The sequence below is a fragment of the Malurus melanocephalus genome, unplaced genomic scaffold (assembly GCF_030028575.1).
Source record: "Malurus melanocephalus ecotype Western Australia unplaced genomic scaffold, MMel_1.1 scaffold_17, whole genome shotgun sequence".
NCBI lineage: Eukaryota > Metazoa > Chordata > Aves > Passeriformes > Maluridae > Malurus > Malurus melanocephalus.
This window is the reverse complement of record NW_026623249.1, coordinates 3,471,086-3,488,891: the sequence shown is the minus strand read 5'-3', so window position 1 is coordinate 3,488,891 and position 17,806 is coordinate 3,471,086. Positions and strand designations below refer to the sequence as shown.

At 37.4% G+C, this 17,806-nt stretch overlaps 1 protein-coding gene across 4 annotated transcripts in view; it reads right to left on the bottom strand.

The window, feature by feature from the left end:
• The window catches only part of TNRC6B (trinucleotide repeat containing adaptor 6B), a 134,026-nt gene that overhangs the window by 85,143 nt on the left and 31,077 nt on the right, over window positions 1–17,806 (bottom strand). For 3 of the 4 annotated variants that reach the window (XM_057388802.1, XM_057388820.1, XM_057388836.1), the window contains exon 4: window positions 12,212–12,279. The exons of the other annotated variant lie outside the window; for it this stretch is intronic. In XM_057388802.1, the coding sequence (XP_057244785.1) occupies window positions 12,212–12,279 (68 nt within the window). The remainder of the gene's footprint in view (window positions 1–12,211; window positions 12,280–17,806) is intronic. 4 annotated transcript variants of the gene reach the window in all.

Here is a 17,806-nt window from a genome sequence, read left to right as displayed (position 1 = left end):
AATAAGAATCAAGCAATTAATCTTCAATATTATGCACACAGGCACACTCCAGTGTCCACCAGAACTGATGTATCCACACCCTCCAGCTCTCATCTCAAAAAGGACACCTGGCCTGTCAGACCTGTAGAACTTTACTCAGTTTTAAAAGGATTTGAGTTCATCCAGTCCMTATGCAAAACTCCCTCTTTCATGAGTTGGCATTTTGCTGGGCTCAAAGTCCTACAGTTTGATGTCATATGTTGCTTTGAAGACTGCACCCTCATCCTCCCAATCACTGGACCCCACCCACTGGGCTTTCTACACTGCATATACACCCATGACAATAAATTTAAGACTTATTTTTTCCTCTAAAAAGTTCTTAATAGATGATACTATGGAAGTGAAAAAGTCAATAAATCTCCTCCTAACAGAACTCCTCTGCAGAAACCTCAAAGATTAACAAGTTTCTCACAGAGTGAATGCTTTCTCACCAATTGTCCTGTCTCATGCTGGTGAAGAGTTTGATTCCTGAAGTATTTGAGGAAAAAAGGCAGATTTTATTGCCAGAGTGAGCTGAAGTTTACATGCCCTCTACTCTACTGCAGCTCATCACTTAGATTTTCTCACATCTCCCTCTCCCAATCCCAGAAATGGGGTGCAGTAACAGATGCAAGATAAYTGAAGGCAGATTACTACTCACCAGTTCCCCAACAAGTTGCCAACAGTCCAACTGACCTGGATTACAATGCCACCAAGCACACCTCTTCAAGTTAAGAGGGAACAGAAAAGTGCCTGTCTTTCCCAAGTTCAGGCTAAAAGCATAACTCAGGGTARGGACATGTATGCAAAGACTACATTATGTAGCTGCACAACTTCTAATAATAAAGAGCAAGCAGAGAATCCCTTAAATTAAGGAACAGAATTAACTATTCCTTGTGTACACCAAAAACTGCCATATAGTTTATTTCAAGGGAACAATTAAAAACAGTCTCAGTACTGGGTATTGGATAGTTCGGATCACTTTAAAATTATTTTCTCTGAACAGACAGGAATGCTGAAGCCCAACACTTGTAAAATTGAAGATGATAGCTAATTCTGGCAGTATCAATATATTTTCTTAAGGCTTTACAGCAATTTCACCTAACCCATTGTGCAAGAGTGATGACCTCTCCTTCTGCAGGAGTGCAAAACTTTCAAGTGTTCAAACATTTTTCAAGGACAAAACACTCACTCCTAAGGAAAGCTAGGGTTTTGTTTTGAAGTCCTCCCGTTTCACATGTTGTGAATAGCAAAACATTTTATGCTGCAGATCTGAGAAAACAGAGCTGGCAGAGGTTTTAATATAGTAACTGTAAGTATAATGTAAATTGCGTCTTCAGAGAAAAATACCACAGCAAAAAAATATCCAACAAAGGAAAAGCTTGCTTGGTTTCTGAAAAGGTTAAAGCAACTTTTGCATYCCTTACACAAAGGCACCTATCAACACATTTTAGGAATTATTATTATTATTCAAAACTTATATTGCAACACTGCTCTGGAGCCATAGTAAAGCTCAGACCTCATCCATATTTTGCCAGAGACAAAAGAAAGAATACAAGGCATGAAAACTTCAGTTTAAGAACGGTACATGACTTGAAGCCCAAGCCAAGTTCTGACCCTATACATTAATGAAGTGCTCAGGGAAAGATAATGAGTCAGAACGTAAACTTTGCTCCCCAAACTTTGCAAACACTCATTTTTCCACCTAATTTTTCCTCAATCTGCCACAACAGATCTGCCACTGTTCAGCCTATAAATAATCTACCACTGTGCTTCCCCTTCTTAAATCCCCCAAAAYCCCTTTCCAGACTGGAGAGAGAGAAAGCTTTTAATAAAGTTGTTGGGTGAACAACAGAACTGAAAACTCATTTCCTATGAATCTCTGTCACACATCACCAAATCTCTACTTTCCACACTAATCCCAGCTTCCTGCACAGCTAGTTCTCTTTTGATGCCAAGCTTCTAACACTAAAAAGTCCTACGCAGATCTCTTCCCATAACTTTTTTTCACCTCTTTCAGTGCTTGGACAAAAACTAGCATATACTGCAGCTAATCCCAAAACACACATGATCCGCTGTTAAAAGGCATAACCAGAACAGATAATAATTTTCTTGTCCCGAAACCCTTCAGTTAGTGGGGAAATTAACTCTGGTCTCTTCTCCAGGAAGCTACTGAAGTTTAATATATCGGTAATTATACTATAGTTCCTTACTTCTCTGCCTCATTTGACCAAAACTGGACAAAAGACTCCAAACTTACTGGAGAAAAATACAGACACAAAAAGCCATTGAATGATCTGGGAACTGAAAGAATTTACCCCAAACATCATCCCTCATAAATGATCTAAACATCTAAATGCTGAGTCTTCATATCCTTGGACATTAAGTAAGTACTTTCTATAACATGCAATGAAACTTGTGTAAATCAGTATTCTTAGAATTACTTTAACCTGCTCCTTATTATCATCCCAGAAGCATCTTGATTTTGAAGGCTATAATCCTATCCTAACAGGTCTTCCTCTTCAGTTCCTAAAATYGTATAAACTGCCAAAATATGAATGAAATGGGAGGTTATCTGTTTTATGCAATTCCATGAATGACAGTGAAAAGAGAATTATAGAACGGTTTTGTTTAGAAGGGCCTTTAAAAACAATCTATTTCCATCCCCTCTGCTGTTGGCAGGGACATCTTCCACTAGATCAGGTTGCTCAAATCCCATCCAACCCRGCCTCAAACATTTCCATGTATCTTTCAAATAATCAAATGTTCAGGGAAATGGTATAGCATGTTATTCGACCCATATATATAGCAAGTGTTGCTTTCTGCTTGTTGTTTACAACATGTGAATTACCATGCCAGTTACATGGCTGATTYAACTGAGYTTCCATCAGCCATAGCTGTTAGTATGAATTTCAAAAGGTGTAATTTCATTCATTAAATCATTCCTTCACCCTGTTTAAGCCTTGGAGCTTTAAACATTTTAAAATAGCAGCAAGGTTTTTCATCTGACCAGGTTAGAATATTTCAGAAGATACTTATCTTTCATGGCTACAAACATTTTACCACAATAGGACCCCTTCTTTATATGGTGCCTTTAGACATGCTTCTGTTGAAATTCAGCATACTCTACTCAAACCAGATTTCTTACAAATACTTTCGGGACATCTTACGAAAGACAAGGAAGATTTTTGAACCAAACTTATTATAGTTAAATGGAGTTTTTTTTGGTTTGTTTGTTTTTTTTTCTCCCTACCTCAAAGGAAGCTATGMTACACTTTGGTTTTGGCTTTTGTTTTTTGTTTTTTTTAAATTTCTCTTTGGTGAGACAGCTCAGTATCTCTCTACAGATTTTTCTACCATGTCTTTAGTTTTAGCATGGGAGTTCAATCACTGGGCCGGAAACTTCTTGAGCAAAGGAATTTCTGGCATCTTGGTGGAAGCTGGCACCAACCCATTTTCCTTTGTTCTTATTAAAGGAACCATAATATGCTAAGTTAAATAATAATAATAAAAGCAAGCCAGCCCAAAGCAAAACGACCCAAAGTAAAAGCAGAATACAAAAAGAATGTATATTCAGTGGATTACTTCAAGAGAGGATTTCCCTAATTTGAATAATTTTTCTAATAAAAGAACTATTTATTCCTGCAAAAATATGTAAACTGATCTAAGTGACTTGAACATCTTCCCTGAGTAATTCGCCTTCATGTATAGTCCTAGAGTTTGAAATGTCAGRAAAGGAACAGCTGGCTATCCAGGCAGAAAATTCTACAAGCTGTAGCTGTCACAAATATTCAAATGCATGCAGTAACCTAAAAACAGTATGACTCCCAAGTATGAACAAYTTTGATTAAGGGCAAAGAGTTCAGCAAATTCAGGCTATTTAGGTCAGAGTAAAAGAAATCATACCAGCTCTCCAGATCACAGCATGCCAGACAAGCAGGGCAGCTTAAGAACTCCAAAATACGTCTGTAAACAAGTTTTTAGTTCATACCATGTTGGCCACATAGCACAGTATTTTTCATCATACAAAGTACGTCATATGTTCTGCATGGAAATAAAGAGCTTTCYTTTTCCCTTCCCTCCCTCCCTTTAACCAATAATGATCACTTCATCAAGGGTCTAAGTAGGATCTGAATCTTACCACCAAGACCATTAACTTCTCTCTGCTTTAACCTCTGGTATAACTAAGCCATAGCACATAGTCATCAAAATTGCTATTTCCTGCACACTAACAAAAAGAGAGCACAAATTTAATATAATTAATTTAACAGAAAAACAGTAACAGCTTTTTCCTCTTTCCCTCTTTCATYTCCTTGAAAGGAATATTCAACCATTCATCTGGGTATACACACAAAAAATACCAAAGAATTGATGAGTGGGGGTTCTTTTCGGAGAAAATGATGAAGAGAAAAAAGCAGTGAGCATCTTAAATTGGATGCAAAAGGGGGAGAAAAAGAAGTTTTCAGATTGTAATTCATACACATTCATAATGTCACTGGCTTGTGCTAGCAGTCCAATAACTAAATTCTTAGCAAATCAAAATTAGTGGCACTAACTTGGTCTAGTTACCAAAGAAGTTTGTCTAAATTGTATTTTTACACCAAGAATATAGACAAAACCCCAATTTAAATGGCTCAAAATCATTAACAGACCTTATAGAATCATATTAGGTTGGAAAAGACCTTCAAGACCATCGAGTCCAACCATCAACCTAGCAYTGCCAAGTCTACCACTACCTTAAATGATTTTGCTTGCTGTTCTCTAAGTCTGTTATCTCACTCCCATGGTAGATGTCATCCAAGAGTTGCCATCTAAATAGCAATGAAATGCTGAAAAGAGAGCAATGTTCAGCTATCCATATAAATGATACATCAGAGGGCAGGTATCTCAGGCAGCTCCTAAGGAAGCTGGCAACTTTAGGAGAGAGAGAAAAGGAACAGCCACTAATCAAACACACCTAAAACCCCCCAACTCACTGGGCAATGAACTTGAGATGTCACTAGAGTGTCTAGTAGATAGTTTAATTCCTGGAAAGGGACTGAAGGACAGGAGTGGGTGGAGGTGTCKAGAATACAGTGGCTCTGGGATTTTAGGAATTTGATCAGTATGCAAATGCTCTCCCCTTCCAAGTACAGTAAGCTCTGTAAGACAGCAGTAAAACAGAATATCCTCTATTCCACTAGCAATCGGAATTATTATTAATTGGAATAACTAGAGAAAACAATCAAGATATCAAGGACATAATATATGACACTACTCTGGGCAATTTGCAGTATCATATTTATAAATCAATCTAGAGTGGAAAATGTATTTTCTCTGGTTTCACAAAGACAATTGTGAAGTAGTCTCTTGATCAGATGAGACTGCAAATTCAGAAGCAGGCTCTGTGCACTTCCTACGCAGGACAAATGCAGATCTTGGGGGATGGGAAGCCTGAAACTAGCCTGTTCTTATCACAAAATATCTGGAAGGGAGCACTATAAAATCCTAAGAAAAGAAGTACCAAAGCATTCCTACTTAAAAAGTACACTGTTCAAAGTATTTTCCTCTCTCAATATTCAGCAGTGATGTAGACTACATACATTGTGATAAATACATACATTGCAAAGTGGGAACTTCACTTCCAAAGTTGACTTTTTTCTGTGAGACTTCCTTTTTTTCCCCTTAATGGTCATTTAGCTTCTGTTTTTTTACATGTGATAAGAAAATATTTGCAAAACAGCATACACTAAGATGTAGATTAGCCAAGGTACAGRAAAAGCCTGTATTCGTTCATGGTTTGAAAGGAGAAAGAAAAGATATCACTGAGGATGTGAAACAGGGAGTCTTAAAAATAATGACATGACAATTGAAAACATTTTCAAGTCTAATTTGCAGAAGTGAATACCTAATTTCAAAATATTTTTGCTTAGAATACTTAGACAAGAGTTTTCCTGTGAGTAATACTTAAAATTTTAAGTAAAAAAATTCAAAATATTWAAGTACAACAATGAACTGGTAAAATATGGAAGACAACTGATGAAAGCATTGCCATTTGAAGTGCTCACGTATAAATTCTGCATATTACTCAGAAGCACACCACATTGTAACGGYGGAAGTTAGCTTTTGAAACATTATTGACTTACCAGTCATGCTAAAACACAGCTGCCTTCATAGATACAGAATTAACTCCTGTCTCATCTATTTCTACCCACTCAATTGCACAACAAAGGGCAATTCTTTTCTCTATGCCTCAGGGCCCCCTTAAACACACAGGTACACTTGCTTTTAAATGCAAACTTGTCCTGCCACTCACTCTACTATATGAAGCATATTTGTATACTGCGAAGRTGATGAAACTATTCCTTAATCCTTAGCTAGACCAGTTCTCATTTTATTTTAGTCTACCAGTCTCACACCCTTAAATATCACATCAAATTTGTAAGGATATAAAAGAAAAAAGTTAGAACTCTCCACTCATATGCCAGTATCAAAGTAAGCTTAGTCTTCAGGGTCTGAAGCATAGTCTGACACACGAACAGAACTGCAATACCCTATGACAGAAATGGTCAATTGTGGTGGTCATCACAGACATCCCACATCTCTCTGTGATGGCTTGTTAGGATGTTGGGCAGAGGACTTAAATGTTTGGGGACATTTCTCTAATGGGTTACCTATTCTACACACRAAGAAAACAATCAGCAATATAAACACAGTTATGCCTTTACATAATTCTTGAATGTAATTCAAGAAATAACTTGCCATGAGTTTCAAAGAATTTGGGGTGATATGCAAATACTCAGATACTCAAATCKGAGTTGATAATCTGAATTAGGGCTTGGAGACTACTTTGAAAATCCCAGCACAGATCTGAAAAAACTCAACTTCTAGTTACATCAGTATATCAGTATTTACCAGTAAATTAAAAAAGGGTAATGGCACTCTCAAGGCAAGTCTCAATACCTTCTGTAATATCAAATGTCCTTAAAACCAAACAAACCCCCTGTTACACAAGCATTTAACTGTTTACTCTAAACATACTCTAYTGCATAACAATGTCTATCAATCTCACCAACCAAAACACACAACTTCAGGATATTCAACTGCGGCCTTTTTATAATTTTCAGCAACACCATGAAAGACTAAGATTGGTTCTTTTATGCCATTACAGCAGTGATGTTTACATGTATCCCTGGCATCAGTAGGCTGCTGAAAATAAAGACTGGCCTGTAAATTGGCTTCTTGATTTCACTTAGTTTTCACATGGCAAAACCAAGCCAGGGGGAGGGGGGAATTATTCTGCTGTATAAGTGAACATAGTGCTAAATTTTAATGAAGACTGGGCTGCATTCAGACACACACATTCAAAGATGGAAGGCACTGAACATAAATCTTACTGAATATTAGAAAATTTTCTTCACTGTGAGGATGATTATTATTGCAATAGACTGTCCACAAAAGTACTAGAATAAACTTGAGAAGCCTGATACAACTTAGAAGTTAAATCTAACCTTCAAATCTGGCCTCCCTTTGAGYATGGTATTGGACAAGAATGACTTTCAGAGTCTATAACTCCTGTTTCCAGGTTAGGCCAATTTAGCTACTACTTTCTTTGAACTGTAGTCTCATAAATCCAGAAAGACATTGAATGTTCCTGCTGAWATGTCAAAGAAAAATAAGACACTATTACCAAATTTTAAACAATTTTCTGATACTCAGTGGTTCCAATCTCATCCTGGCATTGTTTCMATTTTGGAAGGTTTCATTAAAAACATTTACCTCAGAATCTGTACACTAAACTACTAAACCAGGGAAAAGTCTGTTCAGTAGGACTAACCAATGACACTTTCTAAATTATGGAAATGATCTTGTTTTGATATGTTTCTTAAATATGAATCACTTTCAGATGTACAAATTGTCAAGATAGTTGAAGACTTTTCTCTCCCATTACTACAAAACAGCAGGCAGGGAATAGCCAGCTGAGTCACTTGAAACAGCAGCAGCAGCTTGGCTTACCTTGCTACTAAATAAGAGTATGAACTTGGTTCACTTTTTGTCTGAATAGCCTCTGTCAAACAYTTTCTCCATGTGTTAGTTAGGAAGAGTAAAACATTTACATTTATCTTATAAAAAGGAGTAGTTTTCATTACTCAATCCTTTTCATTCATAGATTAAGGTGCATACATTTCTGGTTGTGATAGCAGGGGTTAATGTATTAGCACAGGCAGAGTTGCTAATTAATRCTGCTAGAGGTAGGAGCAGGACTTCAGCAGAATTCCTTTTCCTGCCCTTGTCCCTGCTCTGTGCTCATCAACAGGAGTTTGACTGTTCTGGAAAGATGTTTCTGGATCACATTTGACTCTTAATCTTTGCTCCAGCAGTAACAAAGTAAAAGCCCTATTACAACTGATAAGGGCATAATAAGCTGCTGCCATGTAAAATATAAGTATTTTGTGGGGATAGATAATATTACTCCTTAAGCATGCCAGTTCAGGTCAACCTCTTCATAAAGGATGAAAATACRAGAAAACACCTCAAACAAAATGTTCACGTGAAATTAAGCAGAATGACACAGATCTTTCTCCAAAGTTTTCRTTTGGGAGAAAAGGAAGGAAATTGGTTTCTTATCAAATATATTAGCCCACGTAACAAAATAATCGGCCAAAATGTAACATACCATTATATCCCATGTCAGAGAACTAAGAAGGGAGGTTACAGAGTACATAAAAACTGAGAAGTAACAATTTATCAAGGAGTCCTTTGGCTCTCAGCCAGAGTAGGAGCAAGGTCTGAGAAGGCCATTTTCAGCTCCAGTAGTCCAGAAAGGCTCATTTCTTCTGAAGTACAGTTTTTTAGTGTAAGTTACCTCACTGCTGCACAACCATGACAGCTTTGTGACACATGCACTGAACATAACCGGCAAAACTTTCACAGGACTCGAGATGACTGTGCCCATTCCACATGTCACTTGTACTAAGGACTTTGAATGGTTAAATTCTTCAKAATTAGCCTAAATTTAAATAAATTATACCCATGTTTTAGATAATCAGTTGAAGATTTCTGAAGWCCTTATATATAGTCTAACCAGGTAACTGCTCCCCATAAAGGTGACAGKTATCAGCAGACAGCAGTCCTCTACAGTTCAATTAAAAAAATCTTAAAATGCTATAAGTTTAGTATGGTAAGTCTGTCCAAAAGAACTATTCAGTACAGCAAAAGAAAGGCTCACAACATTGCAGCAGAGTTGTTTGCTGTTGCAGAGTATCTTTCAGATTTTTGTGTGTGTGTTTTATACTAGAAGACACTCTTAAGATGCCAAGTTTTCATTCCTGAGTCAAACTGGGGGAATAATCTGTTCCATAAAGTGCCAGAAATCATCCATGAATGCTGGCTTCTTGTATTCCATTATGAAACTATACTTTAGCAAAGGAAATTTCACATGAAACAGGGGCTAGGTAAGAAGTACTGCATTCATTGAAAGTCTCTCAGAAGTATCTTTTTGTTTCTGTTCTTTATTGTCCACTAAAGGTTTGAGTCCACTGAAATGCAGATAAGTATTAAGAAATTTGGAGGGCTTTTCTAGGAGATTAAGAATGGCAGACTGGTCTSGCACTTTGGTGCAAGTTAGCTCCCTCTCTGAAACGGTGTCTTCTGAACACTTCCTCAACAATCTTGGTTCTGAGCTATCCAGATCAGGCTGTCAAATGAAAGGCAATTAAATTACAGTRGCCAAACTTCCTGGAAAGTAAATTAGAAGCAGTCAAAGAAGAAACATTCCATCTGCAYAGCTGTAGAGGCAGTAAATTCTATGAAGTGTAATGACAGCTGGAAAGGGAAGGAAACAGCTTCAGTTTTGCAGCTATTTCTGTAGAGAGCATCTGACTCCATATTCAAACTGATTGTACCTTTTTACTAACAAGCTCCCATTTTATTTCAAAGTAACTAGGAGGACAACAGTAGACAGAGGTACAACAAATCACAGAATGACTGCAGATGGAAGGGATCTCTGAGATCATCAATCCCATCCCTTTGCTCAAAGCATGGTTAACTAGAGCAGGCTAAAGCAGGTTTGAGGCTGTGCCCAGCAGAATTCTGAGTAKCTTAAAAAACAATGAAGGCACAACTTTTCTGGGTAACCTCCTCCAAAGGTCCAACCATGTTTAACAGTAAAAAAGCCTTGTGTTTGACTGGAGTTTCCTTTATTTCAGTTTCTTGCCTCTCCACCAGGCAGTGGAAATCTTTACAGTTGAAATACTGTAAAGAATTTGGCTCAGTCTTCCTTAGTCCCCTCATCAGGTATCCATATACATGGWTAATAACATCCTCCCCCAAATTTTCTCATCTCAAGGCTAAACAGTCACAGCTTTCTCTGCTTCTCCTCTTTCAGATGCTACAGAGTTTCCGTCTGTGGTACTTCTCAAGACCCAGTCCCAGGATGYTGATGTCCAGCTAACCCCCACTGCAAGTAAGTAATAATACAAAGAACCAATTTTAGATTTTTTTTCCTTCTCTTATGACAAGAGGTAAACTCTGTCAAGGCAGACAATTTTGTTAGCTAGCTGAAAATTTGATATTGTGGGTAGAAAAAGATTCAATGATTGATTTAAATTTATGAGCAATACCACAATTGAATTTTGCCAGTATTATGCTACAAGTTGCATAAAACAACTACCTTCAACTTTTTGTTACATTACTAAAACTGCATCTTTAGACTTCAATTGAAGTATTAAGAATKATACCTCTATGGCAGGATCTGTATGACAAGGTTCCAGATACCACCAGAACACAAATGTATTAGTTAAAAAATAAAAATACTGCCTATCACTATTCTCTAATAACCAGAGTTTTTGAGAAGAGAGTGTTGTAAGCCACTTGAAAAGCTCTAATTACAAATCAGATTAACTATAAAGTAATTCTAGTTTCCACTTGCACTTAAAATAAGACATCTAACAAACACAAGGCTATAATAAATCCAATACTACATCCCTTGTATTACTCACTACAATAATGTATTTCATTAAACTACTAGATATATAAAGAAACAATTCAGAAATCTAAATCCTACTTTTTATTTCTGCACTGATTTTTCCTCTGGAACTTCCTGAAAGTTTCTACTTCAACAACATTTGTATCTCATGGTACCACAGTAAGTTGCACAGTCTGAATAGACAGAAATAACAATTTGAGAAGTTGGGCTCATGTATATGATGGAAAGAATGTGCATGTTCAGGACTAGAATTTTGCTGACCTCAAATTGCCTACCTCAGAAATGTTTTCGCACTGTCACAGATGCACTGGACTTAAAATTGCCAGCTTATCTAGGAGGCAAAGTAGACCTTCACCCCATGTCACATCCCAGCCTTTCTGTAATGAGTGTAGTACAAATCAACAGGAACTTCTCATGAGGAGACATCCAATTAGGCTTAGGAAAAAAGAGCTCTGTGATCTCGATTTTCCAAAGACCACCTTCTTGCTTGCTCCAAACGGCAGGAAAATAAAAATAATTACAATATCAAAACTGAATAACCACTGCATTAACTAATGAAAAGAATATGGAACACAACCATCACTGAAGTACTTCTAGGACAGTGCTCTGTTCTTCCTAGCTGAACAAAAACTAGGAAAAAAAATCCAACCAGTACTGGATTTCGGTTTGAAATGATAAGAAAATGCCCTTTCCTAACGGAAATCTGTCATTTTCTTCTCTGATCAAGCTACTTCCCCTGAAGCATTGTGTATCAGCATCTTACATTGCTCATCCTCAAAAGAGCGTTTTGCTTATAAATTTTSTTAAAATGYATTTTAAAGAAATAAGGATCAYATTTCAAAGAGGACCAATCTACCATATGCACACCAAAAGGAAGGCCCTGGTTCTTTCATATTTCACATTATTTCAGTGAAGAGCAGCTGTATAAAAACTTCATGTACAAACTCACTACGTCAGTGCCAAGCTTCCAGAATGATTATCCCTTTTATAACAATTTCTGATTAATGTTTTGAAATTGCAATGCATATTTCTATGCTTTTACATTTAAGGCAAATCAACATCCTGCCTCTTTTTTTTCAGCCACCGTCCAATGTTACATATCTGGATACTTAAGGAACTGAAAGKGTGAGTACCAAGCAACCAACCAATGCTCCCAGCACGTTTAAATGAGAGTGCTTCACACCATTTACTATGGTAAGGCCCTTTTTAAATAAACACGTGACTCACTGTTTGTTTTCTTCACCAGGAGGTGGAGTCTTGCCATGCCCCTCCATTACAAAATCCTCATGTTCCATCTGCAAAGGCAAGCATTGCAGGTCAGAAATYGGTGGAGCAAAACGTGCATCACCTAAAGTGGCCCTTTTCATATGCAACAACTCAAAACAGCCACTTTATCACAGTGGCTGGTCCAGAACAGATCATGTAGTTTCTTAGCAACATACGTAAATCTCCAATGCCATTGCTATGGTATCATTTCATAGCACAAATTTCAGAAAAATCTTGTAAGGGAAAAAGAACAGTTTAATGACTATAGCAGAATACTATCAGTCAAGRTACATGGGTTCTAAGTTCTGCTCTGTTAAGGACTTCCCTTGTAACTCTATGGGTTACTGCTATCACTTCTTTCTTACATATAAAGCAGGAATTTAAAAAAAAAAAAAGGTTTATCAACACCGTTTAAAAAAAAATTAGAAGAAACTTAAAAAGCACAGAAAGAAACTGCTTCAAAAGCATAGTGCTTCTTATAAAAAAGAACTTTTCTTTGAAAAAAGACTTTCACTGCACACAGCTTAGTTAGCAGGGTAAAAAAGAGGCCTAAGGAAACCTCAAATAGATGCTGTTCCAATGACAACATAAGGTAGGCATTTCCTTTGGCTCTCTTGTTAGAAGACTCCAAGGGCAGTAAGGAAGTTTTATTTTAATTGTTCGCTTYTAAAATATTGGTTTTAGCATATATTTTCAGTAATTTCTTTGGGAAGAAAGAAGAATTACATTATATTTGCTCATTCATTAATTATGGGCTCTTCATTTAATCACTTAATTCAGCCAGAAGTTGCACAGGTAGCAAAATATTCTTCTGTTTATATAAATATTCAACACATGCAATTAGTATTTTATATAAACATCCAGACATGCAGTTAGCAATGCTCTGCTTCATGTGAAACCAGCAAACAGGTCATACTGCAATACTCAACAACCCATATGACAAAGCACTGGATCATAATCACACACAAATCCATGATCCACAACGTTAAACTGAAAAGAGGAGAGAAGCACTATTCAGCCAGTTAAGATAACACAGCTAGGCCAGTCTTTGAAGGGGCAAAAAAAACCCCAAACCAAACCAAAATCCATCAGCCACTTCCCCTTGTGCCTCTACCCTCCCCGCAAAAGAGTCAAGTTTACTCATTTGYACAGTACATTGGTACTGTTGTCAGGTCCAAAACACAAAACCCCAAAATCTCAATATTGGCATCTAACAAGGATATGAGAAATTAAGTTATTTGACTGCACAGGCACAGCCCTAAGCAAAACCATGAATGAACCAAAGTGGTGAACTGTAAGGTACTAATGACATCCATTAGACAGACAACCAATCAAACATGTAATTTCACATTTGTAAGCATGTACCCATGTGGTTCACACTCCAAATACCATTTTCATGTAAAAGCAATGTTTGAAAACAAGAAAATTTCAATTTACAGTTTATTAAATAACTTGGACTTGCATTCAGTATTCCCATATCAGACACACTGAAATCTTATTTGTACTTCAGTCCATAAATTACTCACAAGAACTCTAACAGCTGGACTCACACCTGTCTAGCTGAAGAGAAAGATATCCATTCCACTAATCTGTTGTTGAAAATGCTAAARCACCAAGTGCATCAATAGGTAAACTAACTACAGATTTGTGGCCACATTGCAAAACAGCAATGAGTGACAGTAAATATTTGAGATTTACTCTTACACAGGAAGTGTTTTAGCCTGTTACTGGTATGAGACAAGTACAATTCACACGAATGGTAAGCAAGGGAATAGTTCATGGCCAGTACTGGGAAGATGAAATGCAGCCTTTGCGAGTAAAAAGGCACTACATACAGCAAATATAGTGCTAAACTAAAGATTCCCATATAAAACAGAAATTCAGTGTAATGAAGCTGTAGAAAAGATAATGTAATGAAGCTGTAGAAAAGGAGGTATCATTTAAAAAGTGTAAAAGGCAATGATTTTAAAACCAACAAAACTTAGTAATGGGACATTATTAGATGATAATAAAGAAAGCTGAGTGAGAATTGGAACATCTTGTAGACCACCACCAGAGCAAGTCAATGACTGAAGTACTGCTGATAAAACTGTTGCTTTATCATGAATTTTATATGAAGAACACAAGTGACATCCCTGTTCCAGCAAGCTTATCTACCGAAGTTTCATTTCAGAGAGGTGGGCAAATAATGACAAATAACAAAGCACCTGAGCTAAGAACAAGATTGTAGGTCCAGGCACAGTCTCTTTTAAAGCAACTAGAAAACCATATCTGCTTTAAGAAATGGWAATTTCTTAAATGTAAATTTAATTTGCTGTACTTCAGACAGTAGTCAGAAGTATATGAAATTACTAAAATCTGCATAAAAAAAAACTGTAGAAGATACAGTACAATGGAACAGACACAAGAAGTTCACMAAAAAAAAATTAATCACTGAGTGAGGAAGCACTCAGGAACACAGAAACCTTTCGATACACAAAATAAAGATTAAGTGGTAGGGTTTCATTGGTAAATAAAGCAAATAATAAAATGCATCAAGACACTAAAAACGGTCAGGGGAAGATCAGGGAATTGACTATTAATGGACTAGAGTAGACTCTCTTTTTAGAGAGTGGTTAAAGAACCATTCTTGCAGGAAACATTTGGCTGGTCAAACTCAGAGGATAGTGGTTACAGTGTTGGATGTTACCTGGACRATGGTTTCAAGTGGGGTGCTGCAGGAGTCTGCCCTAGGACAAGTCCATTAAATATCTTTACCAATGACTTGCAGGGCCAGTAAGGTATATTCTGRTCAGAATGTTAAGATAAAGTTTAACTCAGGTGAAGTGGATCCATCAACAAGTCTAAAGATGGGGGTTGCTATTCAGACAGATCTAGACAGGTGGAGGAATGGTCCCTGCAGGATTCATATGAATTTAGACAGGACAAACACAAAACACTTGCACCTGAGAGGACCTGGCAACAATACAGGCTGATGACTGGCTGGGGAGCAGTTCTGTGGAAAAGGTCTTGGCATAAAGCAAGCTGATCAGGAGCCAGCAGTGCGCCTTGTCAGGAAAGGTCAGCAGCATCGCAGGCTTTATTAAGAAGAGTCTTGCCAGTAGATGAGGGAACTGATTGCCATCTTACTCAGTGCTTATTATTCCAGACACTTTCTAATGTACCTYGTTTTGGGCCCCACAGTACAAGAAAGACACCCAGGACATGGACATAGTAGCCACCAAAACRCTCAAGGAGCCAGAGCACTTGTCTTGTGAGTAAAGGCAGAGGGAGCTGGGCTGATTCAGCCCTGAAGAGATGGCTTTGGGGGGACCTTAACAGCAGCCTGTTTGTATCAATAAGGAGGTCATCAAGCAGTCAGGCTCACCACAGGGGTACACTATGACAGGACAAGAAGCAATAGGAGCATTCTGGAAACAAGTCCAGAATGGGTATGAGATAATTTATTTTCACCATGAGGACAGTCAAGGACTAGAACAGACTGCCTGGAGTAGTTTTGCTGTCTCCTTGCTTCATGTTTTTTACGGCCAGACTGGGTAAAATCCCTTGCAACCTGGTCTGACCTCATAGGTGACCTTGCTTTGAGCAGRCGGTCAAGACTAGAGACCTTGCAAGGGCCATTTAAACCTGAATTTCCCAGCAATCCTATGAAGACAAGAACAGATACAGTTTAATATTRAGAGATAACGCACATGAAAAAAACCCCTACTGAATTCCCAACCCAGYAAAAGCCTGCACTTAGGTCTAGAAAAGTCTAAGAAAAATATCTTAGAAAGTTGCATAATTAAAGAAACCCAAAATAAAACAGCCACCAAGAAAAGCCAAGCTATGCTGAACAAATAAGACTACAGAAGTATCCTCTTTTAGAATATTGTCTATGCRTTGGCAATGAAAACTCTAAACCCCTCCACAACACTCCAAAAACACGAGAGCTCAGAGTAAAGAAAGGTGTAGACAGAGAGGAGATTTCGCACAAATAAAATCCAACATTAAGCCTGCAAATCTCCCTCAATGAAAGACAACACATCACTGAGGCATACACCAAAAAAAGCAGTTTAACAAAATTGTAACAAACATCCCTTTTGCTATTGCAATATAAATAAAACCCAAGTCATTCTCAAAAATAACACCTGTAAGAGGATACACAGGGAAAACATACTATTRAGCAGACTCATTGAACAAACAAATTGCAACACCGAATTTCACAGCTCTTTGTGGGTTTTATGGTTTTTTTACCTATAGGTACAAAGATTTATTTGTGTATTAGAGGATTTSAAATAATAGCAGTATAAGCTTATCTGTTTCTCGCAACGACATTACTTTCATAAAGAGAAAGGGTAAGCTATATGTAAAGATCATTCAACAGGCCTGATCCAGTGCAGCAATTTCTGTATTCCTCTTTTTGCTGAACCTTGATTCTAATTTTCTTTTGTTTGCCTGCCTATGTTAAGCAATGTCATGATCAGTGATCTGTATTGTTCACTTGGTAATCTGCAGGTTGTAAAACTTTTGCCACAAAGTGCTGCRCAGCTTACTTAATGGTCTAAAACCTCTAGAATAAGCTTATAAAGTAATATCCATTTCAATATTTCTGCAATATTTAGAAAGCAAAAGTCACTTTATTGGRTAGTTCATCTTAATTCAGAGAAATGTATTTGACAAAGAGCCTTCTGAAAACAATTAATCAGCAAACTGCCCCAGAAAAATTCCAAAGGATTCTCTTAATAAAATTTGCTTTTAGGGACAGCTATCTATTAATTAATTTTTATATTGAAAAAACTTCAAAAATTTAAATGTTTAGGTCTTATTTTCCCAATGACAGTAATGACATCATAATGCAGAAAGAATGGCAATGTGGTATTTTAAGTTTTTGAAGTGTAACTATCTGAGGATGAAGAGAGGAACAGCACATAAGAGCCACAGTTAGCTGAAAATACTCTTCTTTTTCTCCTACACCCACAGTTCTTATACAATTCCTATTTCTTCCCCCAAGTCTCTCAGTTTCCCATTACTTTGTCATCAGCCTATCCTGTTCAGCACTCTTTGAAACTCTTCAAAAAGAAGTGGAGCCCAGAGTCATCMCTAAGTTTCAGCCATCCCCAGCATCCAGCAGCCTCAGCAGATCTGCAGCATTCAGAGAAGMTGCTTTCTAAGCCTTGAGTGTCTCYTGACTTAGGGCATACGCAGGAAATGCAGTTATCCTTACTATGTAGAAAAAGAATGGAAGGTCCAGGTAAGATGGAACTCTTGTATCTGGTGTATTGCTCCCAAGGAAAGGAGAAAAGGTGGAATGGCAGAGGATCTGACACACTTYAGCTTCTCTTAGGAGGACTGCAGAGGGAGCCATTGATTCCAAGAGCAGGAATCAAAGGAAGCGCTCTCCACACCTGTTTCTCCTGGCAAGCAATGGAGAAAGCTTCAAGATTCTGGCAGCTGGAAGCAGGAACCAGAAATAGACCCTGAAATCTTAGGGGAGGAATTCCAACCTTTTTTTTTTAAGGAACTGCAAGTTGTTGAACTCTGTATTTTATTAATTTAAAGCTTTTTTTTTTTCTC